The sequence below is a fragment of the Neofelis nebulosa genome, chromosome 1, assembly GCF_028018385.1.
Source record: "Neofelis nebulosa isolate mNeoNeb1 chromosome 1, mNeoNeb1.pri, whole genome shotgun sequence".
NCBI lineage: Eukaryota > Metazoa > Chordata > Mammalia > Carnivora > Felidae > Neofelis > Neofelis nebulosa.
In genome coordinates, this window is record NC_080782.1 from 61444106 (window position 1) to 61470312 (window position 26207).

Sequence of the window (26207 nt, forward strand, 5' to 3'; positions counted from 1 at the left end):
AAGGTTTATTTGGTTAGAATACTGGAGCTGAGCCTGCTTTATGCATTGTTTTTCAGGCCCTTAGCACACTAATTTGGGATAGTTAAACATATGCCAATGTAGCAGCAGTAATATGATGGAGCTGGCTCATACCCACGGATTGTGCACTGCACTTCCCAAATCCACATCCTGTGACTTCAGTTGACAGCCTGATGGGAATATTTACACCAAAGAAATTGGAAAATGGTATCAATCAGGCTTTTCCCCCATCCCCAAATGCCAGTTGTTAAACACTTACCAGCCCACCAGGGCAAGCCCTCTGCCTGGAAACTATCACCTGGTAAGTTGTTAAGTTAGCTGGATAGCAATGAACTACCCTTCAAAACACAGGCTAAAAGACAAGATTTTCACACCTTAGCCTGACCTTGATCCAGGGAATTTCCACTGATGAGAAGATTCTATGCCCAACCTAACAGAAGTCCTAGTCACACAGCAATCTTACTTTTCCTTTGAGTAATTTTTTTGACCCCTCTCTGCACCTTCGTATTTCCAACTTAAAACTAGCAGTGCCCTTTCCCCATGGAAAAGAGCAGTAACAAAATCCCACCTATGTGCTCTTCTTATCTCGTGCAGAAATATTCGAGACTCACTTATCCTGGGCAACATGCCCCCCACCCCCCAACTCAGGGCAGCCACCACTCATGAACTGGCCATCTCCATGTGCTGGAACTTCAGGGCAGGGTCCCCTGAGACCAAAGGAGAAATGGCGGGAGGTTCCCCACTGCCTCCTGACTGCTAGCTGGTGGCAGGATTTGGGCCTTGCGTGACTAATTGCTCCTAGAGCTGTGAGGACTGCTGGTGCCACCTAAGTACACCATCCAGTTTCATCCTGGGACACTTTTTACAGACACAGAGGTCCACTTAAAACATCATCAAGAGATTTCCACCTGCAACTGAGACACTGCAGTAACCCTGACATTTCTACTCTGCAGCCTGGCCACAGCCTTAGCTGGAATGAAATGTTGCTTTGGAGGTGAGGAGACACTCCCTGTCCTGAAATACCACTTAGGGCTCCTTTCTGCCAACTCTGGGATCTAAATGACCCACTTATTTCCCAGAAGTTTCTTTGTTTTTTTCAATCTCAGTGGAAAATGTGCAAATGTTATGCTGTCACACAACCAACAGAATTGTGATTTATGTCTGCATAATGGCTTTGTGGACTTTTAATAATTACATTATATTTCTGACACCTAATCTCTACTACCACCAGCTTCCGAGGTACATCTGACACTCACCTTCCCACACACCCACCCACGCACTCACCCAATGTGCTGATCTGAAGGCCATGTTCAAAAACACCCTCCTTTTGGGAGAAAGGTCAGAGAACCGAAATATGCTATATGCGGAAGAATTTTCAAGTCATTTGACCTGGGAAATCTCCCATCAAATGGAACAAGCAATACTCAAAGATTTTCTTTGAGGGACTCTTTTTTTTTTTTTCAGAAGATTTTCAGGACTAAGGTGTAAATGAATGAGAAATGTATAAATTCAATTTCGCTTAAAAGGGGCAGGAGGGTTTCAAGATTAAGAGAACAAACGCTTGGAGCAAAACATGATTTGAGTTTTATTGAAGCAAGAAGACTGAAAAAAATGTCTGGAACACTCAGAAAATCTTTATCAAAGCTCAGCTCAGCACTCCCGGGACTCATCGTTAAGTTTATAAAATTCAGAGCTGACGAGTTGTGTGTGCTGTGTGTGTCTGAGTGAGCTTATGACTCACCTCCAAGTCCCTGCTGTAAGAATCTCAGCCCTCAGCCTCCAGGATTACACTTCAGGACCAGATAGAACTTGTCCCCCCCCCCCCAGCCCCCTGTGCCCCCACCCCGGTCCATACAGGCACCACCAAGGATCTTCATCGCTAATAATAATGGGGTAAATTGTCAATCAAAAAAAAAAAAAATGGTGTTAGTCTCACCCAGAATAAATCAATCGACCATGTTTAAGGGGAGAGAAAAGATCACAGTTTCAAATGCCAGCATGCCATCTCTAATGTAGTCTTTAATGTAACCAACATAGTTTAGGCAACGCTGAAAATGAACCACTAGAAGCACTAGAAATATGATTTCAAGAGGCAGCACAGCATTCAATTTTAGGCATTCAATTTTATGCACACTGTCACCTAAATGATTTGCAGCTCAAGTATGTCATGCTCTTTAAATTTCCCTCTGGGTTCAGTTTTCACAGCGTCCCACAGTTTTGATATGTTATATTTTCATTATCATTTGATTCCAAATGCTTTCTAATTTCCATGAGGTTTCTTCCTCCATACATGGGTTATTACGAATTCGAACCATGTTGCTTGGTTTCCAAACATTGGGAGATTTCCTCTTTTTTCCTTCTTCTCTTGATTTCTTGTTTAATTCCACATGGATAGAAAACATTCTGAACAATTTCATTTCTTCAAACTTTGTTGAGATTGGCTTTATTACTCAGGAAGTGGTCAATTTTGGTAAATGTTCTCTGAGCCCTTGAAAGGAATGTGCGGTATCTATGGCGGTTGGATAAAGAGCTCCACTCCTATCAATGGAGACACATTTGTTAATTGCATTGCTCATATCCTCTATACCCTCATCGATTTTTTTTTATCAGTTGCTGAGAGAAGGGTTTTGAAATCTCCAATTATGACTGTGAATTTGCTAGTTCTTCTTTTCTCTGTCAGCCTTTGCTTTGTATTTGGAAACTATATTATTTGTGCATACTAATTTGGAATTGTTGTATCTTCCTAGTGGATGGCACCTTCATTATGCAAACTCCCTTTCTCTCTAGCAAAGCTTCTTGCCTTAAAGTCTACTTCCTCTAGTGTTAAAATAGCCAAGCCAGTTTTTCTTGACATGTGTTTGCATGTTGTACTTTCATTTCTACTTTTTCTGTGTCCTAATTAATAAGCATCGAGCTAGGGCTTGGTTTTTATCTGAAGATGGCTTTCTTGTATTAAAGATTTTCTGTTTAGCTTTGCATTTCTACAGTTTTATTGTGATGTGCCTTGGTGTGGTTTCCTATGAGTTTCTCTGCTTGGGTTTATGCTTCCAGAATCTGTGGCTTGACATCTGTGGCTTGATATATTTAATTGGTTTTTTTAAATGATCAATTGTCACTTAAGATATCGCCTCAACAGCATTTTTTATCTCCTCCCCATTGGAAACTCCAGTTACACATATGTTAGAACTTTTATGAGGGGTGCCTGGGTGGCTCAGTCAGTTAAGCATCTGACTTCAGCCCAGGTCATATCTCATGGTTCGTGAGTTCGAGCCCTGCTTCAGGCTCTGTGCTAACAGCTCAGAGCCTGGAGCCTGCTTAGGATTCTATGTTTCCTTCTCTCTTTGCCCCTCCTCTGCACACACTCTGACTCTCTCTCTCTCAAAAAAAAACTGTGTGTGTACATATATATATATACACACACATATATATATGTGTATATATATATATATATATATATATATATATATATATATATAAAAGAACTTTTCTTCAAGTCCAATATGTCTCTTATGGTCTTCTCTGTATTTTTCGTATTTCTCTCTCTGTGCATAAGTCTATATTTTTCTATTGACCTATCCACCAAATCATTCTCTCTTCATCTGTGCCCAACCAGCCGTTAAATTGATCTATTTAGTTGTTAATCTTGGATAATATATTTTTTAATTCTAGGACTATATATATATATATATATATATATATATATATCCCAGTTCTCCAAGTCTCTGGTGGAATCTCCATCTTTTTATTTATTTTCTTGAGCATATTCACCATTATTTTAAGGCCCACAGTTGATAAGGCCAATATTTAGATCACTATGAATCTATTACTGTATTCTGTCTTTTTCTCTTGGTCCTATCTTAATATGCCTGGCAAATTTGCAATGAGTGGTGAACATTAGAATACAAAATGTGAACACTATCTGGCTGAACCTTCAACTTCTGCAAGGTAACTGAGCAGGAGCAAATAAACTTAATCCAAATAGGGATTGAGTTGTTTCGAGGCTGGATTTCAATCTTTGAGAGGCCTGATCTACTTCTAATATGCCTTGCTCCTAGAACACAGTCCTTTAGGGATCAAACTGAAAGCCTGAATGTTCACCAGGAACCTACCTCCTAGAAGACCCTGAATCTAACCGCTAACCCATAACCCTGTGAGCCTGCCAAGAGCTCCATTTAGCTCTGCAACCTTTGGGCTGTGGTTTTTGCTTAGTTTCCATTGACCTCAGTCACTTATGATAGCTCAGGTTGATAACATTATGTCTGTGCTCCCCTCCTCTGTGGCCCCTCCGGTCTTGGCCCCTCGAGCCCTGAATGTCTTCGTAGGACTGATCCCATTTTTGTCTTCCCAGATTGCTGAAAGTTCTGCTTATATTCTTTCCCCTTAGCAGACCCTTTTGCTCAGTTTCTCAAGCTCAGAACCCATGCCACTTATAAATCAGCATACCCTGTGAGATGAAAAGCAGCACTGACTGTCAGGCTCACCTTAATGAGTTTTTCTTCCCTCCAGAATCATTGCTTCTAAAGATAGGATAAATTGGTGCTCTCCAGTGCCTTCAAACACATGTGTTAAGGTATTTTTTCCTGTTCCCCCACCCCCTGCCCAGTCTTTAGGTGTCTTTTTGTTGTTGTTACCATGGTAATTTTTAAAATTTTTTTAATTGGTTTATTTCTTTAATACTCCTTTTCCAGTTGTTCTCAGGAAGAAGTCAGCTGTACTAGAGGAGAGCTCACCCTGGCCTTTTGGCTTCTGTATCATCGCATATGATAGATATTCCCTTTTTCCCTTCCTTCTTGAAGACTCAAATAAATTACCAGCTCCCCTTGGAGCCATCCCTGCCACCCCTTTCAATTTCCTGCCATCCAGGGGTTATTCATGAAGAGCTTCCTCCTCTTGGCTCCCAATGCCTCAGCCATGTCCACACTGCCATGCCACTACTTGGCCTTGGCATGATTTGCCAGCGAAGGGTTCCAGGCCAGCAATCCATAGCATCCTACAAATGGGAATATCATATTTGGCCCATGCTGTATGTTTCCAATGTTAAAGTCATTGATAACAGCTAAGAGTCAGGACACAAACAATCTTAACTGTAGCAGCTCTTAAGAAAAACTAAAAATCTGGGCTCTGTGAACCTAAATTCTATATAACAATGACTGGCTGTGTAAGAGCTGTTTCCCTTTCATGGGGTAATGACTCACCAGTTCTCAGTCCCTGCCACTCAGGTTGTACACCCAGCACCTGACTCATTTAAATTACTTACCAACTACTACTGGCATTTGAGTTTGTAATCCTGGTCTCTGTGCATGTCTCACCACTAGTCGGACAGCTCCATATGAACAGTCTGTCTTTTCATCTCTCTCCCAATCCCATCCCTGGCATGGCAGAGACGGTGAACCCTTATTTGTAGACATACCACTACAAAAATGCTATGTAAGTATTTTTAAGGCTGTGAAACTATTCTGGAGGATTCTGTAGTGGCAGATACGTGACATTATACATTTGTCAAAACCCACAGAACTGCACCACACAAAGAATGCACTCTAATGTAAACTATGGACTTTAGCTAAAAATATTTTAATCTTGGTTCATCAGTTGTAACATATATACCATACTAGTGCAAGATGTTAATGCTAGGGGAAGCCGTGAGGTGATGTGCATGTGAACTTTGTATTTTCTACGTAATTTTTCTGTCAACTTAAAACTGCCTTAAAAATAAAGTCTATTAGAAATGGTAAATAAGTGCAAATGCTATTAATCAGAGTGATAACAGAGGGCAACTAAATCTGGCAAAATAAGTTTCTCCCATGGGATTCAGATCAGGACCAGGTCAAGAGCAGAAATATTTACCAGAGGATGGATATCCACCTATACCACCACTTAAATTTTTTTTAATGTTTTATTTTATTTTTGAGAGAGAGAGAGCACTGAGGGGGACAGAGAGAGAGAGAGAGAGAACAGGGGAGGGGTAGAGAGAGAAGGAGGCACAGAATCCAAAGCAAGCTCCAGGCTCTGAGCTGTCAGCACAGAGCCCAATGCGGGGCTCAAACTCACGAACCGTGAGATCATGACCTGAGCTGAAGTTGGATGCTTAACTGACTGAGCCACCTAGGCACCCCTATACCACCACAGCAGAAAATGAGCCCCTGCTGTCTGGGGTTATGGGTGGGGAGTGACCAAAATACACTTAAAGTGATAGCTGGACTGGCTCACACACTCTTGGTCAGGAGTGATGGAAGGACAGGAGGAAGTTCAAATAATAGCCTACAGAGGTAAACCAAGTGGACCCCCCAAATCAACCCCAAAGGCCTGCAGGAGAGCAACAAGACCCCCACTTTCTACTCTCTGGGACCTGGACCCAGCCAACTCTATGGTGCCATGAAGGAGTTTCCAGGTCTGATAATCCGTCTTATGTTTCGTATTCAGCACAACAGGGGACTTCACCTGCCTCCACTCTGCTCACAAGTTCTAATGTGCTAATTAGTTTTTTCCACAGCCCCCCCCCCCACCTTGTTTTCCCCTGCATCGGTGTTACTTATCAAGCTCCTAAAGGGAAAAGAGAAGCATAGGCTTGTAGACTGTAAGCTCCAGGAGAGCAGGGAACAGAGTCATTTCATTCACTGAAATATGTAGGTATGTCACTGATGATTGTTGAGTGAGCGAATATAGAATCCTACAAAATGTGCAGCTTCAAATGACAAGGTAGCAGAGGGGGACCATGGGGCCTCTGTTGTGAAGGGTAGCATATAAGCCACTTTACAACCAAACATGCAGGTATTTTCAAGGACCCATCCACATCCGTGCATCCTCTGCCCCGTGCCATCCCATCACTCTTAGGGCTGCATGGCTGCATGGCTGCGGGCATGCTCAATGAGCCCCCTGCTGGGAGCCGTGGGCACTGCGAGGTGACCCATTACTCTTGCCTGCTCCCACCTGGGGAAAAGGATAAGGAAAAGGTCAGCACCAGCTCTGCTACAAGATCTCTTTGCGTATGTCGAGCTGGATGGTGACCTGGACACCCTCCGAGTGGAATCTCCATGGAAAATAAAAGTATGCTTTGTCTTTTCGATGAATGGATTTGGTAAAATGTTTTCTTACTTTTTCCTAGACATCGCCTGGTGGTATTACCAGTATCAGAGAGGTAAAAAAGTTTAAACTAACTTGACTACTTTGGTCATATTACTTTCAAAAGAAGAGCTTCTTTTTTTAACGTTTATTATTATTATTTATTTATTTTTTTTTTTTTTTAAGAGAGACAGAGAGAGACAGTGTGAGCAGGGGAGGGGCAGAGAAAGAGGGAGACACAGAATCCGAAGCAGGCTCCAGGCTCCAAGCCAGCAGCACAGAGCCCAACGCAGGGGCTTGAACCCATGAACCACGAGATCATGACCTGAGCCAAAGTCGGACGCCCAACCGACTAAGCCACCCAAGTGCCTCCGAAAGAAGAGTTTCTTAATCAAATAGATTTTGTAATTAGTCTACTCATTCACCAACTTTCTTTGCCCCTTGTTAGCAAACACCACCTATATAGAAACAGCCAGAAACTTTCTTTTAGAGACAAGTTATAGGAAGAGGTTTGCTCCTAATAAGAAACGGATATGTTTTTCTCTAATGGGCAACAAGATAATATGTAAAAGCTCAGAGCCAGTCTGTGACTCAAGCTTAGTCACTGCTTGGAATAAATGACCTGTATTTCTAAGTTGTCTTTTTCCCCATGGCCTTGACCTCTTAATCAAATCAACATTTTCTGAGGCAGTTTTTCTTGTTACTTTATCTCTTTTAAATTTATTATATTTACTTCCTATAATCAATTTTAAGCCCTTTGTGAAACAAAGTGGAATGTGTTTAAATAAGTAGTAAGGAGAGAAAAGGTGGTTGACTGGGTGGTGAGTGAGGTAAGAAAAAAGGTAGGTAGGTGGGCGGTAAGCGGGCAGAGATCAGGAAGGGAAAAGTCAAATGCCTGTGGGGCCAGGAAGGTAGCATAAATGAGTGAAGTGAGCCACAGGCGTATAGGTGGAGCGCTAGAGGCTCTGGCTGCTCAGAGGGAACAGCCACCGCTCAGCTTTCATAAACTATTTCCTTGTGAGAATTTGAGACTAAAAGTTGTTAGATAATCCCATTTTCCAAGAGAAATAAAATATCCGAATTTGTCAATCTCTCATCTTTCAATAGTGGCAGTTAATTCCAAAAACAAAAACAAACAAACAAAAAAACCCATCACATTTTATAAACAAAACAAGACCTATTTGGGGGCTGCATTCTATGTCAAGGGCCACCATTTTGTAACCTTGAAAACAGATAGGTGATTATCAAGTCCAACCCAGAGACCCCACGATGAAGAGACTATTTTCTAGTGTAGGGAGAAGGAAGTCATCATGGCCATGGTTTTTGGCCTTGGCCGTGGTCATGGTCACAGAACTAACAGAGGAGATTCACTAGGGAGGAGACTAAAGGCTTGGGTCCTCTTACAACTCATAACCTAAGGGTGTGACCTGTACAGAGCTTGTTAGGAGCATAGCTCCTAATATTGCAAACTTTGTCACATTGGTCACAAACAAATTTGCAGTTTGTGCTTAAGGGAAAGGGAAGCCATTGTAGGGGCACATGGAAGCCAGATCTATAAAAGAGACCTGGGACTGGCTCGATTCTAGGTCCCATTCTGTCTTAGGCAAAGCCATTTAGTGACAGAGCTTGGAAGAGATCTCCTGTGCTAGAAGCACTTAACATGTCTCCATGTGTTTAAAATGTCCAAGACCTAACTGAAAGTACAGAAAAATGCCATAATTAGGTGCATTTTCTTTTTCTGAGAGTCTAAAGCTTTTATCCCACACTCAGAAGAGTCCGTGACCTCAAAACAATAAAGACCACTTAATTTGAATCATCTTCTCCAACTTCTCTTTCAGTCTGGGAATTTCCTGCTGTAAATCCCCTCCCGTTGATTTTTTCTATCTTGCTTTACCCGCAGTAATAGGCAATTCATCAGTGTTTAAGATACTCACGGTTAGACAATCTCCTTGTCTGTTAAGACACCCATCTTTCTAATACTCGCTCCCCACCACACACAAGGTTGTAGTGGGACAACAGGCATGAAAACATTTTACAGATTAACAGTATTTTACCAACAGAAGGTATTCTAATTCTTGTTATGTAGTTACCACCATAGTACTAAATTTCTAGGTTAATTTTAATGTCTATCATCCAAACTCAATCTGACTTAGTAACTGACTCACCATTACTTTCAATAACAAAAATAATATCAAGCAACATTTCACCTTGCAGACTCTTAACAGAAGAAACTGTCAAAGAGGCTCCCCACCTGTTAGTTCTGTTTCCTCCTCCTCCAACCCGAGAGCTGGGCCTCCCTCCTTCCTTTACTGGGAGGGACCACCTGGGCAGCACCCAGGGACTCCCTGAGAGAGGGGGGTCAGTGCAACAGGAGGAATGTGAAAACCTTAGCAGCCCCTTCAGAAATTTCTTCAGAATATATTTATAGTGGCTGGAACTAGATGAAGGAGGGGAAGGGAGAGCAGGTATGAGGGAGAGGAATGCTGAGATGTGGGCCCTTCTAGAAGGTTGCCACAAGTGTAGACAACTCAGTGTTTTCCATTCACAGGTCATGACACATGAAGGTTAACACAATTTTACAAAGAAATAGATTAAAATTGAGAACAGAGTACATCTCACATCAATAGGGAAAAGTGTTTAAGGAAATTTTTGATTCAAAATATGTCATAAAATCTTTGTTTATATGTATGTGCATCCTGGAATGTGCTGTTAATTGTAGCTCTTACTATGAAATACATTAAAACAAAAAATTGAGAACCACTGGTTGAAGACACGCAGGCTACTTCCCAGCATCTTGAGCCCCAAAGACATGAATTTCCTTCAGTGACTGATGTTACCACAGCCTGACAATTAGAGGGTGATGAGAAGCAAAACCAAACCAAAGCTTGGCAATCATCATCCCAATATTCAGATATTATGGAATCCAATACGGAAATTGATCCCTCCGCCCAGACAGCAAACAAATCATTTATTGATAAAGTCTAGTTCTCCCTTAATGAAGTGGGCTTAATATTTGATATTTCAGTAGTAACTACTTAGTGCATTTATAATAGAGGAGATGGTAAGTAAGTGCAGCTTATGAATCAGAGAGATTCTCACAGACTCCCGCAAACAGACTTCCCTGATCTTGTGAAGAATTCAGTCACAGGAAGATTAATAGAAACAAGACAATCTTTCAAAAGAAGTCTTTTCAGCTTCTGGATAAGTTAAAGTGAGAATGGTATACTATATGCCTGCAAAAATACATCATTTCTTCCAAAAAATACATTTCTGCCTTCCTTGTTTCCATTTTAATAGTTCACCTCTCTTCACACTTTTAAATATCTGTGTGTTTTCCAAAATAAAATTGCTATTAAATCTAACACTGGGAGATTCAAACCAATAATTTTATTTCTATTTTAAAATGAGCTAAAAATATAGGCAAGTATTCTGAATTAAATTTACGTGGGGAGGGGCGTTGGAGGGGTGGATCAACCCTTTGATTTACATAGAAATGCTGCAATGTTAAGGTAATTGCCACTTGTTAGCTACAAACAAAACAATAATTAAAGGCTCTGTAAGAATTAAAAAGAAATCGGTCACTTGCAGCTATGTTGTATAAACAGAGTATCTTATTTATATTAAATAATCTGCCCTACTCCCAAGAGGATAAGGTGATACCAGTTGCCCAGCACACAAGAAAGACAACCACTGGCAATTATCACCAAGTTCTTCTGCCTCTCCCTGGCACCTTCCCCAAACATCCATTTCCTTAGGGAAGATGTCCAAGACGCAAACCCATTTGGAGAGTTTCCTTTTGTATTAAGATCACAGTCTCAAAAGGAAAAGTGACAATTGAAGAAAAATCTGATAGCAAGAGCTTGGCACTGACTAGACAGATATACTCAGTGGAAAGCACTTGCTCACCCTGTTCTCTCAGAAACACAGCCTGCCCCCCACCCTCTGTGGTCATGGGATGTGATGTGGAGTGTGGCGTTCCCAGCAGCTTGCCCATCTCATCACTATTCTTGCCGGCCCAGTACATGTTCAGTACATGGATTTGCTAATGTCTGCACGACAGCTGTGGGCAGCGAAGGTTAGTTGACAATTGATTCTTGATTGGAATAAATTTATAGAAAGTGTCTGGCAGGACCCAGAGGAAAACACTCATTTATCCTGCTGTGATGGTAAAGTGTGGAAACCTCCGCTTATTCAGTTTGTGGCCCTTCAGTAGGAGATGGGCAGATTTCTTGCTTTGACTGGCCCTTTTTTCAATAACTGGTGAAAAATTATATTACATTGTCATTCTTATTGGAGGAACAAACTGCTACTTCAGACAACTGTTTTTGGAACCCCTCAAATGCTTCAGAAGCTTTGATTTATATCAAGTAGTTCCCATTTAAGTCACTTGCCTATTATTTAAGAATGTCTAGTAGACATTACAAAACAACACTGTAAAATACACTCGTACTCTTAAATTAATATTTAACATGCCATAATTGGAACTTTTTGCCAAATTGGGTTAGCCTTCATCTATTCGTACCAAATGGTAAGAGTTTGCTCTACATTTTTAATAGAGTTGTTTCCCTTTGCTGTTTGAAAGCTGTTAATCATTCCACTCACTTACTTGTGTCTCTAGAATATTCACATGGTTCAGTGGGCAGCAAATTGAATGTGCAAAGAAGTTATTTTGAAAGAAAGGGAAAGTTTTCATTATAGACTTATTTTTAGCACTCCTGCCTTCATCTCCACTTGGAACGTGTTCATCTCCAGCCTGAAGCTCCCTCCCTGAGTAGTGCCTGACACCCCTGGGGTAATGACTGGACTGAGTGTGAGACAGAAGTGACTGGGTTGGGGGTTGGGGGGTGGTCAAGGCAGAAGGATCATCTGCAGTGTGACCCCAGCCCTGAATCCCTTATCCCAGATCATAACACTACTCTTTTGACAGCCCAGACTGTGGTCTGACAAGTGGCTACTGAAGTCAGCCACTCCAATGCCATCTCCTCTGGTTCCAGATAAGATTGAAGATGAGCTGGAGATGACCATGGTTTGCCATCGGCCTGAGGGACTGGAGCAGCTGGAGGCCCAGACCAATTTCACCAAGAGGGAGCTGCAAGTTCTTTATCGAGGCTTCAAAAATGTAAGGCCCACAGGGCATCTGAAGGCCCAGGCAGGATTTCCCATCTGGAGCAAAGCTCTTCCAAATGTCAACAGGGCCCATCAGAGAGTTTTCCATATGTGTAGTTGTAAAAGAAAGGCCAGTTCTATAAAGACACGAGAGCAAGATCACCTGGCTAGAAAGAAAGACTTCAGGCAAGAAGGAGGCTATCTCCATAGATGGGAAACTGGCCAATAGCCTAGGAACTTCACAACATGGCAGGCACAACCTTGGAGAATTCACCTTGGCCCAACTTCTAGCCTTAGTGTGACCCATTCACACTGTCAATATTGTCGGTGCCCAGAACTGATGAGATTTAGGTCTGTGCTAACTGAGCTCATAGAGACTGATGTGTAAGCCTGAATGCCCATGTATTAATTTGCCGTATTATTTCATATATTAAACCTCATGACAGCCTTGTCAGAAGGTACTGTTAGCCCCATTTTACATGTAAGGACATTGAGGATCAGACACTAATTCATCCAAAGTTGCAAAGCCTAGAAGAGGCTGAGCCAAGATCCAAACCCAGACCTTCCTAGGCCCAAATCCCAAGCTGTTTCTACCTCACAGTGCCAATTCTCTGATGATGTCTCATCATTTTGCAAGGCAGCTTCATTCTTAAGGCAGGGCTATCTCCCGGCCACTCACCTGGAGGCACAGAAGTGTACAGGTGTTTGCCCAGTCGCTGTTCATCAGGGATGATGAGGAATCCTAAACCCCAAGGCTGGACCCAGTCTCCTCCTTCGGGGCCAGGCAGCCCTCCCTCCCACTGACTCTCTCCCCTTCATGCAGGAGTGTCCCAGCGGTGTGGTCAATGAAGAAACATTCAAGCAGATCTACGCTCAGTTTTTCCCTCATGGAGGTGAGTCTGATCTTGAAAAGATCCTTCCCAACTCCTTCTCTGGTGAGCAGCCTTTCTTCCTCCAGGTTCATGTTTCTTGTTATCTGTCTCCTCCTCAACAGCAGGGACAACTCAGAGTAAGATTCCCCTCCCTTATTACAAGACATGGAATTAGCTAAAGTTTTAGCAGAAAAGAGCTCTGAAATGGATCCTCTCCAAGAGAGTAGAAGAGATTAATAAAGCAATATCATAAAGTCTCATATCAGCTCTAGAAAGCAGGTACTGTATCATATCCCAGATGGGCAACAACATCTCAGAGAAGTTAGCAATTCACTCAAGATCAAGATCAAGATAACACAGCCAGTAAGTAGCAGAGCAGGGTTCTATCCCATAAGTGTCTGATGTAAAGCTCCGCCATGTTGGTTCCACCATTTTGCTACACACTCTCCATTCTTTTCCTTACAACAGCTGAGGGCAAGGTGAAACTTTGAAAAATAATTTCAATACCAGAGACTGTAGAAATAAATGAATCCAAAAAGATGTAGGGAACATAAAGCTGTGCATAGAAGTCCAGGTTAGTGAGTGTGCCAGGCCCACAGACACTCTGTTGCCGTGCCTGACTCCTGAAGGAAGTTGCTCTGCCTCCATGGGCCTAAGACATCAATGGTTCTTTCCCAAGGCTTCTATGAGTCACGTGCCACTTCACTGTCTGCCCCCAGGAGCTATCTCCTGCAGGATCCCTTCCCTGGGTCCTGATGAAATGGATCCAAGTGTCCCAAACATTTCTTGAGCTCTGTCTCTCATGGGCCTCGTCAGCACAGATGGGGCCCTCCTAGGTGTGGGACCCCATACAGGGCCCCTCTGCAAGGTGGGGAGCAGCTTCACCCCATGAAGACCCCAGACACTGCTGTTGAATTCTGTTGAGCCACAGTTTATTGAGTTTTGACCATTTGGCAGGCATGGTGACGGTTAAGATGATGTGACTATGTGAAAAGTTCAACATACTTTTTCAAAAATTCCAAGAGATAGGTTTTGCTACATCCCTTTGTACAGAGACAGGAAAGAGGAGCTCAGAGAGGTTCTGCTAGATGCCTGTTCACACAGCTACATAGGGAGAGAGCTGCTAGCCAAGCCCAGGTCTGTCTGCTCCCTAGTGAGTACTCACTCCATGGCACCACTGCACATCACTCAGAAGGGCGCCTTCTTCCCACAGTTGGCACATCACTCACCTACCAAGAATTACCCATGTGAACCAGCAGGAGGGTCTTCCTCCGGGGATGGCTAGATGTAGGGTGAGGGCCTGTCTTTGTCCTGAGAACTTTCCACCTAAAATCCAGGACAGCCACATGGGTCCCTGTTTACACAGTGGGCTTGCCCACACTGCTTTTCCTCCTTTCCATCACCCCAGCAGCACCCTCTTCTCTTCCTTATTGTTTCCAAGCGTTCTCCCTTCCCTCTGTGAAGCCCCGGCTCCTGTCACCTGCCTTTCCTTCTGTGCCTTTCAGATGCCAGCATGTATGCCCATTACCTCTTCCACGCCTTCGACACCACCCAGACAGGCTCCGTGAAGTTCGAGGTATGCTTGTCTCAGAGTCCCGGGGTCCCCACCATCTCCTCTTCTAAACTGTGTGCTATTGATGGGACAGTCGGGTCCTCAGATGCTTCAGTCCGTCATCCATTTGACAAACATTTCCTGAAGATAGAGAAACAGCAGATGCCCCACCCCTCTGGGAACTCAGGGCACTCATTAGCCTCAGAGGGACTAATGAAAAGAGTGTAACAGCTCACGTTCACACCGAGCTTACCACGAGACAGACTCTGTACTAGTGCTTTGCATGTATTAACTCATTTAATCCTCATAGTAACCCACAAGGTAGTGTTCTATTATTTATTACCAGTTTACAGAAGAGGACGGTGAGGCAAAGAGAGATTGAGTGTTTTTTCCAAGGTCAAACAGCTAGGAAGTGGTAATAGGGATTTGAACTCCGGTGGTAGACTATACTGCCTTTCTGAGGCTAACTGCAGCCGTGGGATAGGGCAGTGCCACAGGAGGCTGTGTTTACCTGTGTCTGGAGATGTCAGCACATACTTTCTTCCTCAAGGACGCTCTGTCCCCCCAAAATGGGGCAGGGTAGGGAATGGAAGGGGGGCACTTTCGCTGAGCTTGGCCATGTCCTTCAGGGGAGGACATGGGAGATACCACTATATAAAAGCAGTCATAGAGTCTGACCCAAAGACAGAGCTTCCTCCCACCCCATGGCTTGGTGGTTAATGTCATTAATGCCTCTTTCATTTGTCAGGACTTTGTAACTGCTCTGTCGATTTTACTGAGAGGAACAGTCCATGAGAAGCTAAGGTGGACATTTAATTTGTATGACATCAATAAAGATGGATACATAAACAAAGAGGTAAGTGAGCTGAGGCCAGGGTCACGAAGGAGGCGCAATGAAGGCATCTAATTAAACAGTAAACAGCCCCGTCTGGAGAATGAAACTGTCTGAATGAGGAGGGATATGCCTTGGGGCTAACAGAGAGATTCCTGGTCACCTTTGACCTACCCCATTGCCCTACCCTGCCCTGCCCCCAAGTACTCAAGAAAGGATTAAGCAGATTCATTTATTGTCACTGGGTCACACATATTCAGTGCACATTCCAAAGGGAATGCAAATGATTTTTGTGTAGAGTTACTCTTCCTAGGAGAACTCACATTTCACAGGTTAATAGCCACAAATTAAAGCTAAAAGTTGGAGGGGCGCCTGGGTGGCTCAGTTGGTTGAGCGTCGGACTTCCGCTCGGGTCATGATCTCATGGTTTCTGGGTTCGAGCCCCGCATCAGGCTCTGTGCTGGCAGCTCAGATCCTGGAGCCTGTTTCGGATTCTGTGTTTCCCTTTCTCTCTGCCCCTCCCCAGCTCGCGCTCTGTCTCAAAAATAAATAAACATTAAAAAAAAAAAAAAAGCTAAAAGTTGGAATGGTAGAATTGCAGACATCATCCAGAAGAGAGAAGGGAGATTACAATAGGATCACACTAGCCACAATCTATTTTGCCTACTAATAAAACCACAGAAGGGGACGATGGCAAGTGCAGCCATCTCTTAACAAATCACAAATAATGTCTGAGTCTTCACTGCCTGACACTTTTAGAGCCACATGTGGTGTCTAGCCAGTGAAATACCCACAGGTCTGTCTCAAAACTCACTTTGGTATCTACTGTATTTTGGTATCTCAGCTGAAGCTTGGACATAGCATCCTGTGACATCCCATTCCCGGAGCTTCTGCGTGCCAAGCCCAGTGCCTAGAGTAATAGCATCTCCAGGTATCACCCCAGCCCTGCAAATTTCCCTCTGACATTCAGTCTTCATTCATTCAGTCGTGCATTTGCTCAACATATATTTGAGGGCTTATTAGGTGTTTTAGGTGCTGAAAATCAAGTGGTGAATGATCCCCCACATGTGAAAACCCTAATATCTACTAATAACAGATATGTTCAGTGGATTCCAGGAAATACATGTAATGGGATAACAGATGGCCGTTTAAGATCATACAAAAGTATTAAGATGTAAAAATTCATCTTTTAAAATCGTATGTATAATATTATCTCAATTTTTCAAAGAATGTAATGCTTCTGTACATACTCAAATATGTGCTATGACAAAATATTCAAATACTACTTTACAAAATAGATAAAGAAAAGACCCTAAAATGGGACTTATAACACGGTTGTCAACCTTGGTTCAGCCATAATTCCATCACTTGAATAATCTCACTATCTCCAGCTCCCTCTTCCTTGTTTGTAGACCAGACAATATTGTTCCCATTTATACCCATCAGACCTCTCTTGATGGCAGAATTAATAAAGAACCCCTTAAAAGAAAAAGAAAGTGTGGATAAGCAGCTTCCTAGAAAAGATAGCTGGATCTTCCCCCTGACAATCATTTGGAGATAATCTCGTCCAAATTATAGGCAATGAAAATCCTGAGACAGCAATCAAAATTGGTCTTAAATCCTTCCTCTTATAAAAGGTACTCAGGAAAGAAACCTATAACAATGCAGATATGAAGGACTTACAAAGCCTACATTTTAAAATAAACCCATGGGTAGAGACGTTTATTTCCTATTTCTGTTTCTTGGGAGGGTCTAAGACAATGACACCCCTCCAGCAATGAGGACACCTCGCACCCAGACCTTGGTGTCTGAATATCATTCTCCAGCTAAAGGAACCAGTTTCCTTCAAGAAGTGGGTGATTCCAGGACTGGGACCGAGAAATTGCAAGATGGGCCTGGAGTATCTTGTAGTGCTGGAAAGTACTGGGGTGCTTGAAAAAAGAAAAAGAAGAAAGAAAGAAAGAAAGAAAGAAAGAAAGAAAGAAAGAAAGAAAGAAAGAGAGAGAGAAAGGAAGGAAGGAAGGAAGGAAGGAAGGAAGGAAGGAAGGAAGGAAGGAAGGAAGGAAGGAAGGAAGAAGTAGTGAGGGTGGGAGAGAGGAAGGCTGGGACATGTCAAAAAGCTGCAGGAGTAAGTCTGAAAGAGTTCCTAATCACCAAAACCAGAACAATTTGAGCAACATATCTAATAATGCTAGCGTTAGGGGTGCCGGAATGGCTCAGTCAGTTGAGTGTCCCAACTCTGGTTGGCGCAGGTCATGATCCCAGAGTTGTGGGATCAAGCTCTGCACCAGGCTCTTCACTGAGCGTGGAGCCTGCTTCAGATTCTCTCTCTCTCTCTCTCTCTCTCTCTCTCTGCCCCTCTCCTCTGCTTGCACATACACTCTATCTCTAAAAAAAAAACGAAAAAGTTAGTATTAGATTATAAGGTATAAAATAAAGAACACATCCATGAGTCCCTACTAAATTATATATATATATATAATTATAGATTATATGTATTAAAATAATATGTGATCAAATAAATAATAAATATGTACTCAAATAAATAATTGAATTCATAGATAAATAGGGGATAAGGGACAATTCTTCCTTAAAGAAGAATTCTAATTAATAAATAAAGAAGGAATAAAGGAAATACAAAGTCAGCATTAGGCAAACACCACAGTAATCATTTTTGCAGGCAAGATCCACTGAAAGAAACTAAGATCAGGGGAGGAACTTGATAGGCACCCCCTTTAATCAAATGATCAAGGTTAACGTCACCATTAACACGATATATCAAGAACCACTTTGATAGGATGCACCAAGAAGGATATAATATCACTGATTTGGTATTCTTGTCAAAAATGCATAACTTCAACCTAATCATCAGAAAACCAGGAACTAACACGAGCAGAGACATTCTACAAAATAACTGATCAGCCTAATAACTGACACTTCATATCAGAAGTGCCTTGCTCTTGAAAGACAAACAGAAACGGTCACAGGTTAGAGGAGACTAAGGGGACACAACAGTTAGATGGATGAGAGATCCTTAACCATAAAAAAGACACTAGGGGAATATCTGTTGAAATGTGAATAAGCTTGATAGTTTCCTTAATAGCACTGTAGCATTGTTGTAGAAATGTCAGTTTCCTGGGTCAGTTTCCTGTCAGTTTCCTTGTGCTGTGGTTTTGCAAGTTAAAATTAGGAGAACCTGGGTCAAAGGTATAGGTGCATGCTCTGTTCTATTCCTACAGCTTTTGTATAAGTCTAAAAGTATTAATAGGTTAAAAACAAATACAAGTAAAATAAGCACCTGGAATGAGGAGTAGCAGACAAGGACCCCAAGATAGAGTCTGTCCCCTGGGTCTCCGTAGACACTATTTCAAATATCTCAAAGACGAGGCTGCCTTCCTGCACCCTATTGCCTGCATTTGGAGGAGGGGCCATGGAATACCATGCCTGGTCAGCGTGATCAGAACATCACAGACCCACTCAACAGTTACTGGGCTCCCAGCCCATGCAGAGACCTTAGCAATGAAAGAGCAAGCATGTCCTCACGAGTTCACGGTCTTGAGGAAACAGATCTATAAACTAATAAAAAGAACAATCTAATTATTTTAATAAATATTTAATGATCACTTATTCTGTATCCAGAAGCATTGAAAGATTAGAAAGAAAACATGACAGCATTTGTAACATCTATCAGGCCCCATCAAACAAGAATGACTTTGTAGAAAGAGGTCTTTTGGTTACAAATATAAAAAATCATCAAAAATAGGGGCACCTGGGTGGCTCAGTCAGTTAAGCATCCAACTCTTGGTTTCAGGTCAGGTCACGATCTCACGGTTTGTGAGTTCAAACCCTACATCGGCTCTGTACTGACAGTGTGGAGCCTGCTTGGGATTCTCTCTCCCTCTCTCTCTGCCCCTCCCCCACTCTTTCATGCTCTCTCTCAAAATAAAGAAATAAACTTTTTAAAAAATCATCAAAATAAATTAGCTTAAGCTGAGAGATTTCCTATAAAGATACAGTTAGTCTGATGGAACTTGTGTAAACTCTATTGAAACTAGAAGGTTGTTAGTCTCCTCTCTCTCTCTCCACCCCCCTTTTGTCCCCTCTGTTTCCTCACCCTCCTCCAGCATTGCTGAGATCAAGATGGCCACACTCCTCTGCAAGAATGACAGGTTCAAGTTGCTAGCAACAGAGGGGTGGGGAGGTGCAAGAGGAGGTTTTAGTTTATAGAGTAAGGGTTCTGAGACACTGCCTCTCTGCGGCTTCTTGAGTCCTTGTTACTGTTTCTGTCTTCTTCAACTGTTTTTCTCAGAGAGCCTGAGTGTATGTGAGTATACAGTATGTATGTGTGAGTATATGTGAGTGTGAGTGAGAGAGAGAGAGAGAGAGAGAGTGTGTGTGTGTGTGTGTGTGTGTGTGTGTGCAGGTATGCATGTATGTGCTCATGGGAACAGGTGTCTGTTTCTCCCCCCACCCCCACCTCCCTTCTCCTTCCTCTACTCCTTACTCTCCTCTCCTCTCTTTCTCCCTGCATTTTTCTCTTCTTCTCTACTTTCTGTGTATTCGCTCCCTTCTCCTCTTCACAGAACTTCTACTCTTCTGCACAAGTTTTTGATGTCTGTTTTCACTCAACCTCAGCTAAAACCTGGAAATGGCTTGCCTGTGGCACTGACTCTGGCCCCAACGCCACTTGACTTTTGAGTCCCAGGGTTCTATCACTCCTGATTACAGTTTCTGTGCCTCATCACCTAAACTTCTCCAGGAAGAAAAACAGAGTAGCCCAGCTTTAGTCAGACGTCCACCTTTGTTCCAAATTAGCAGTGGTCACAGAGACAGGTCACCCAGTACAAACACAGCCACCCAGGCCAACCATTCAAGGGAATTGTGGAGTAGGGAGAGGGTCTTCCAAACATGGAGTGTGGGCCGATCAGTACACAAACATGTTCACCCCAACCCCCATATAACCTCTCACTGAAGATAATGCTTAAGAAAAGGTAACCTATCCAAGAGCTTCTGAAGGCAAAGAGAATGTCCCACTGCCTCCTCTCAGAATATAGCCCCTCAGCCCTTCTCATCAGCTGAAGAGAGTCCTTTTAATCACTTTCAATCACAAGGGGGACAAGGAGCCCCAAACTGTCACATAAAAAGAGCCTGACCTCATGTTCTCACACTGTGCTTCCATATCCTCCAGGAGATGATGGACATTGTCAAAGCCATCTATGACATGATGGGGAAATACACATATCCCGTGCTCAGAGAAGACACTCCAAGGCAGCACGTGGATGTCTTCTTCCAGGTAAGTGCACACACGTCGTGCGCGAGCTTTAAGCCCAACTTAGACCAGCCAACCCACAAGCCTCTGAGCAAGTGGTGTGTGTCCAACTCTGTCCTATGCATTGTAGAAAACAGAAAAGAATTACAAAATGCGTCGTCCTCAAGTAATAGATGATCTCATTAAGCAAGCAAGTATATACTAGACAATGGAACAGGGAAGTGTATTATGAAATAGAAATGCTACAGTACAGCTTCTACATTCCATACAAATTCTTGGTGGAGCAGAGTAACCAGAGAAGGCGTCATTAAACACATTTGTGTTAAGTGTTAAGCATTTATGTCTGGGGAGTAGTGGGAGATAAGATTGGAAACGAGGAGGGGCTGGAGTGTGAGGTCTTGCATTGAAGAGTTCAGTCTTGCTTGGGTGACTATAGTTATTCCATGAGTGGAAGCGTAGCATGACCACAGTGGTGTTTTTGTAAGAAAGTAAGTGAGTGGTAGAGTATTGAAGAATGTCCCAGCTCATTCTAGTCTAATCCTCTCACTTCGCAGATGGGAAAAGCAGAGACTCAGAGAGGCTTAAAGACTCACTCGAGGTCACACAGTAAGTGACAGAGACAGAAGTCGAACCTCTCACATGCAGTGCTCTCTTTGCCAGGTGGACAGGCTGGGGGAGAGTCTGGGGAAGACATGTTAGGGTATCAGCAGAATAATCTGGTGATGAGGCAATGAGAGTCTGGAGCAAGTCTCTCAATTTTAAGGAAGCTTATGGGGCTCAAAATGCTGTAACCAGGGAGTTGGGTGGGATTGTCTGGCCAGTGAAAGACCATCCGAATTTTCGGGGCAAAGGTGGTTAACAAAGAGCAAGTTTTGGAATGCAGATTCCCAGGTTCGTTAAAGTGCTTCCTGTTGTGTCTTCCAGAAAATGGACAAAAATAAAGATGGCATCGTGACTTTAGACGAATTTCTTGAATCCTGTCAGGAGGTAAGGAGAGACCTCAGAGCACAAAACATACTAGATCCAGGAAAGAAAATCTGAGGCCTGGGGCCCTGCAGAAGGGAGAGCTGAGATACCCTCTCTGCCTCAGGTAGAATTCCATTCCATCCCCTCCTGGAGCTGGGCTGTGGTTGGTCTTGGCTAAACACAGGCTGAGCCAGACAGCCTGAGAAGGATTGTGGGGGGATGTGAAAGGCCGAGGGGGTCTCTGTGAAACCATAGGCTTCTCAAGTGGACAACACTCTGCTTTTTCAACAGGCTTCCAGCTCAGTGACCCACTCCTCAGACTACGAGGGGGTAGCTGGGAAAAAAATCTAAAGCTGTAATTCTCAAGCCATGATGTGCCCCAAAATTGCCCAGATGGTTCTGAAAATGAACACTAGATTGGGGGCGAGGCTCTAGAAATCTTTATTTTAACACAAATGTCCTGGGGATCAATGCTGCTAAAACTTTACTGTGCAAACCAACCTCCTTGAGGATCTCCTTAAAATGCAGATTCTAATTCAGTAGGTCTGGAGCAGGGCTTGAGGCACTGCTTTTCTAACACTCACTCAGATGATCCTGATCCTGCGGGTCCTTGGAAGACATTTTCATTCCGCAAAAGGATAGACTAGCCCGGAGCCTCTGCCAGCAATTGAACTAGAAATAGTTGCTTTTATCTACTTTAGAAAAATGCATTTCTATCCCCAATTTATTTCAGAAAGTACAGTTACTCTGAGCTCACCCAGTAGGAACTGCAGATACACAAAGCAGAGGAGAAGTTATCAATACATACTGAGCACCTACCAAGTTTCAGGTATTTTGCATAAACCTCACAACCATCCTGAGAGGTGGTGGCGCTGTACGAGCTTAGCCTTGGTCGTGATATTCAAAATGTCTTATAATGAGAGTGGACTGAGAACTAACCACTCTTAACTGATCTTGACCTCATGGTCAAGGAGCTGTGCCCTAGAGGGATCCTTCTAAGCTTGCCAACCCACTAGCTGATGGATCTTTGGGTGCTCCAGCAGTCCTATGCCAGTTACCAGATAGCCAGAGGCACAGATGCTGGAGGGAAGGCTCATTTACCAACAAGGATAGAAATATTTCAACATGTTAATCATCATGAACTGGGTGCACGGTAGTATTGATCATACACATTTTAAAGAAGAGAAAACTGAGACATTGCAAAGTGGAGAGATGTGGCTAATGCCCAGTAGGTGACAGAGATGGAACTTGAGCTCCATCATTCTGGGGTTTTTTTCGTTAATGTTTATTATTTTGAGAGGGAGAAAGAGACAGAGTGCGAGCAGGGGAGGGGCAGAGAGAGACAGGGAGACACAGAATCCAAAGCAGGCTCCAGGCTCTGAGCTGTTGGCGCAGGGCCCCCTGTGGGGCTCAAACCCATGAACTCTGAGGTCATGACCTGAGCCAAAGTCAGATGCTTAACTGACTGAGCCACCCAGGATCCCCCTGAACTTCATTCTAATTTTAAATCCTATGCCCTATTTAAGTGTGCTTTTTTGACTTTGCTTAACAGGTGAGTGAAATTTTCAAATTAGTTTCTCACATTAGCAACCTCTATTGCTCTCCATTAATTCACTCATTTCTTGCTCACAACCCACCCATAGATATATATGGTGATGGATGCTACTCTAACATAAAGAAACTGAGGCACAAAGGGAGTAAGGTCACCCAGCTAGTAAATGACAGATCCACGATTTGAATGTAGACAGCCTGACTCCATAGACTTCTTTTAAAAGTTCTAGAAACTTTTAGGGGCACCTGAGTGGTTCGGTGAGTTAAGCGTCCAGCTTTTGATTTTGGCTCAAGTCATGATCTCTCCATTTGTGAGTTTGAGTCTCACATTAGGCTCTGTACTGACAGTGCAGAGAAAGGGATTCTTTCTCTCTCCTTCTCTCTCTGCCCCTCCCCTGCTCATGCTCTCTCTCTCAAAATAAATAAATAAACTTAAAAAAAAAAAGGTATAGCAACTTTTAAAAGATTTCAGACACCCAGAATCAACTTTTCTCTTTGTTGATTTTTTTTCTATTATAGGTATGCTTTCTACTTTATCATTTGTGCTGTAAATTATTTTCTTCCTTCTGTTTCATTTTAATTTAATTTTTAGGTTTTCTTTCTAGCTTTTTGAGATGGAGATTTAGATCATTTATTTTCAACCATTCTTTTCTAATACGTGCATACAGAGGGATAAAATTTGTTTTAACTACTGCTTTAGATCCCATAGATTATAATATGTCATATTTTCATTATATTTTAATTCAAAATATTTTCTTCTCTGACCCACGGACTTAGAAGTATGTTGTTTAATAGCCAAACATGTTCTACATTCAATACTTATTTCCTAGGGAATATACAATAGAAAAATGTAAATGTAAAATAGAGAACATATAATAGAGACATGCAAAAAGAAAATCAATAAAACCAAAATTTGCCTCTTTGAAAAAATAAATAAAACTGATAAATGCTTAGCAAGATTGATTCAAACAAAAAAGAAAGAACACTCAAGCTATCGATATCAGGAATGGAAAGGGTAACAACACTACAGGTTTTACAGACATCGTAAAGATAAAAGCCAGTTATTCAATAAATTTGGCAACATATGAAGTCTACAAACTCCTTACAAATATAATTTATCAAAACTAACACCAAAAGAAATAGAAAATCTGAATAGTCCTATGTTTGTCAAAGAAATTGAATCCTTAATTTAAAACTTTCCCATAGGGGCTCCTGAGAGGCTTAGTCAGTTAAGCAACTGACTTAGGCTCAGGTCATGATCTCACAGTTTGTGAGTTCGAGTCCCATGTCAGGCTCTGTGCTGACAGCTCAGAGCCTAGAGACTGATTCAGATTCTGTGTCTCCCTCTCTCTCTGCTCTTCCTCCACTCTCTCTCTCTCTCTCTCTCTCCCTCTCTCTCTCTCTCTTTCTCTCAAAATTAAATAAACATTAAAAAATGCTTTAAAAAAATAAATAAAACTTTCCCATAAAGAAAATGGCAAACAGATGTCTTACCTGGTAAATTCTTTCAAACTCTTTCTAAGGAAGAAAGGATGTTAATGTCATACAGATTCAGAGAATAGAGAAAGAAGAAAAAATTCTCAACTTGATTTATGAGGCTATCATAACCCTAATAAGAAAACATGACAAAGCTGTTACAAAGTGAGAAAATTTTCAGGCTAATATATTCCCTCTGGACACAGTTACAAAAAATCAAATTCTGTAATATGTTAAAAAAAAAAAAAAGAATAAATAGGGTTTATTACAGGAATGCTAGATTGGTTTAACATTCAAGAATTCATCAATATAATTAATGACATAATAGAATTTTTAAAATGCAATCACCTCAGTAGATGGAGAAAAATCATTTGATAAAATGCAGTTGCCCAGAGCTTCTAAAAAGAAGCAATACTCACTGTTTCACTGGATAATTTATTTCTTACAAATTTCTTAAGGCCAGAGAAGGTGCTTCTTGCCTTGAGTTGCTTACTTTCTGGGCCCCCACCCCTGTTTCTCATTCCCTTGCGGAGTTCTTTCTGCACGAGAAACCCATGCTGGAGACTTGCTCACCATAACAGAACTTCTCAGGGAAAATCCTCGGAGAGTTCTAACTGTCCTCTCTTTTCCCCTTCCTCCCTTCCCAGGATGACAACATCATGAGGTCCCTCCAGCTATTCCAAAATGTCATGTAACTGTGAACCCAGCCATCTGGCTCTCAGAGACGTTGTACTGAACAACCACTTCTTAATACCTTGCTCTGCCCTCGTTCTGATTTTACACACCGACTCTTGGGACAGAAACACCTTTTGCATTTTGAAAGACTTCTCCACTGGAGACTTTCTATGGAACCCAGCATCATATGGCTCAGTCTCTGATTGCCAGCTCTTCCTTCTCCGTCTTCTTGAGAGAGACAAGATGAAATTGGGTTTGTTTTGGAAGCATGCTCATTTCTTCACACTGCTGCCCTATGGAAGGTCCCTCTGCTTGAGCTTACAGTAGTGCACACTTTTTTGCTTGCGTGCCCCAGCCCACTGCGTCCAGCAGACCTTGATGCGTCTGGAAGCAAGATGACCTGAGCCAAATGCACACCATCCTCTGATGGCCTCCCAAACCAACGTGCCTGTTTCCCTTCTTTTGGTGGGAAGAATGAGCATTACACAGAACAGTATGAATCCGTATATGACTAGATTGGGAGAGCCAGCACCGAACATATGTAGGCTAGAACTGAATTCTTAAGCATGGCATTGTCTGGTGACACAAATTGCCCACATCCTTTGTTTCCAGAGGAAAGAACCAATAATTCTCTCTCACATTGGCATCTGTGCTGGTAATGCAAGTCCCTTAATGTGCCCAGGAAGAGAGCCAATGCCCAGTGGTCCATGCCCTCACTCCATCTCCTGCTAGAGCCCAGCACTGCATGCCCCTCCCAGAAAGCCCAGAATGCCTGAAAACTGCTGTAATTTTATACCATGTTCTAATCAATAAACAGAACTATTTCTTACA

At 42.5% G+C, this 26207-nt stretch overlaps 1 protein-coding gene across 5 annotated transcripts in view; it reads left to right on the forward strand.

Moving 5' to 3' along the window:
• Positions 1–26207, forward strand: part of KCNIP1 (potassium voltage-gated channel interacting protein 1) — a 345009-nt gene extending 318802 nt beyond the window's left edge. For 4 of the 5 annotated variants that reach the window (XM_058723298.1, XM_058723302.1, XM_058723306.1 and 1 more), the window contains exons 2-8: positions 12072–12196; positions 13007–13076; positions 14561–14631; positions 15356–15463; positions 20628–20732; positions 21633–21695; positions 25349–26207. In XM_058723298.1, the coding sequence (XP_058579281.1) occupies positions 12072–12196; positions 13007–13076; positions 14561–14631; positions 15356–15463; positions 20628–20732; positions 21633–21695; positions 25349–25396 (590 nt within the window). In that variant the 3' untranslated portion in view covers positions 25397–26207. Of the gene's footprint in view, positions 1–7120; positions 7154–12071; positions 12197–13006; positions 13077–14560; positions 14632–15355; positions 15464–20627; positions 20733–21632; positions 21696–25348 lie in introns of all 5 variants that reach the window. The other variant, XM_058723301.1, reaches the window with a different exon arrangement.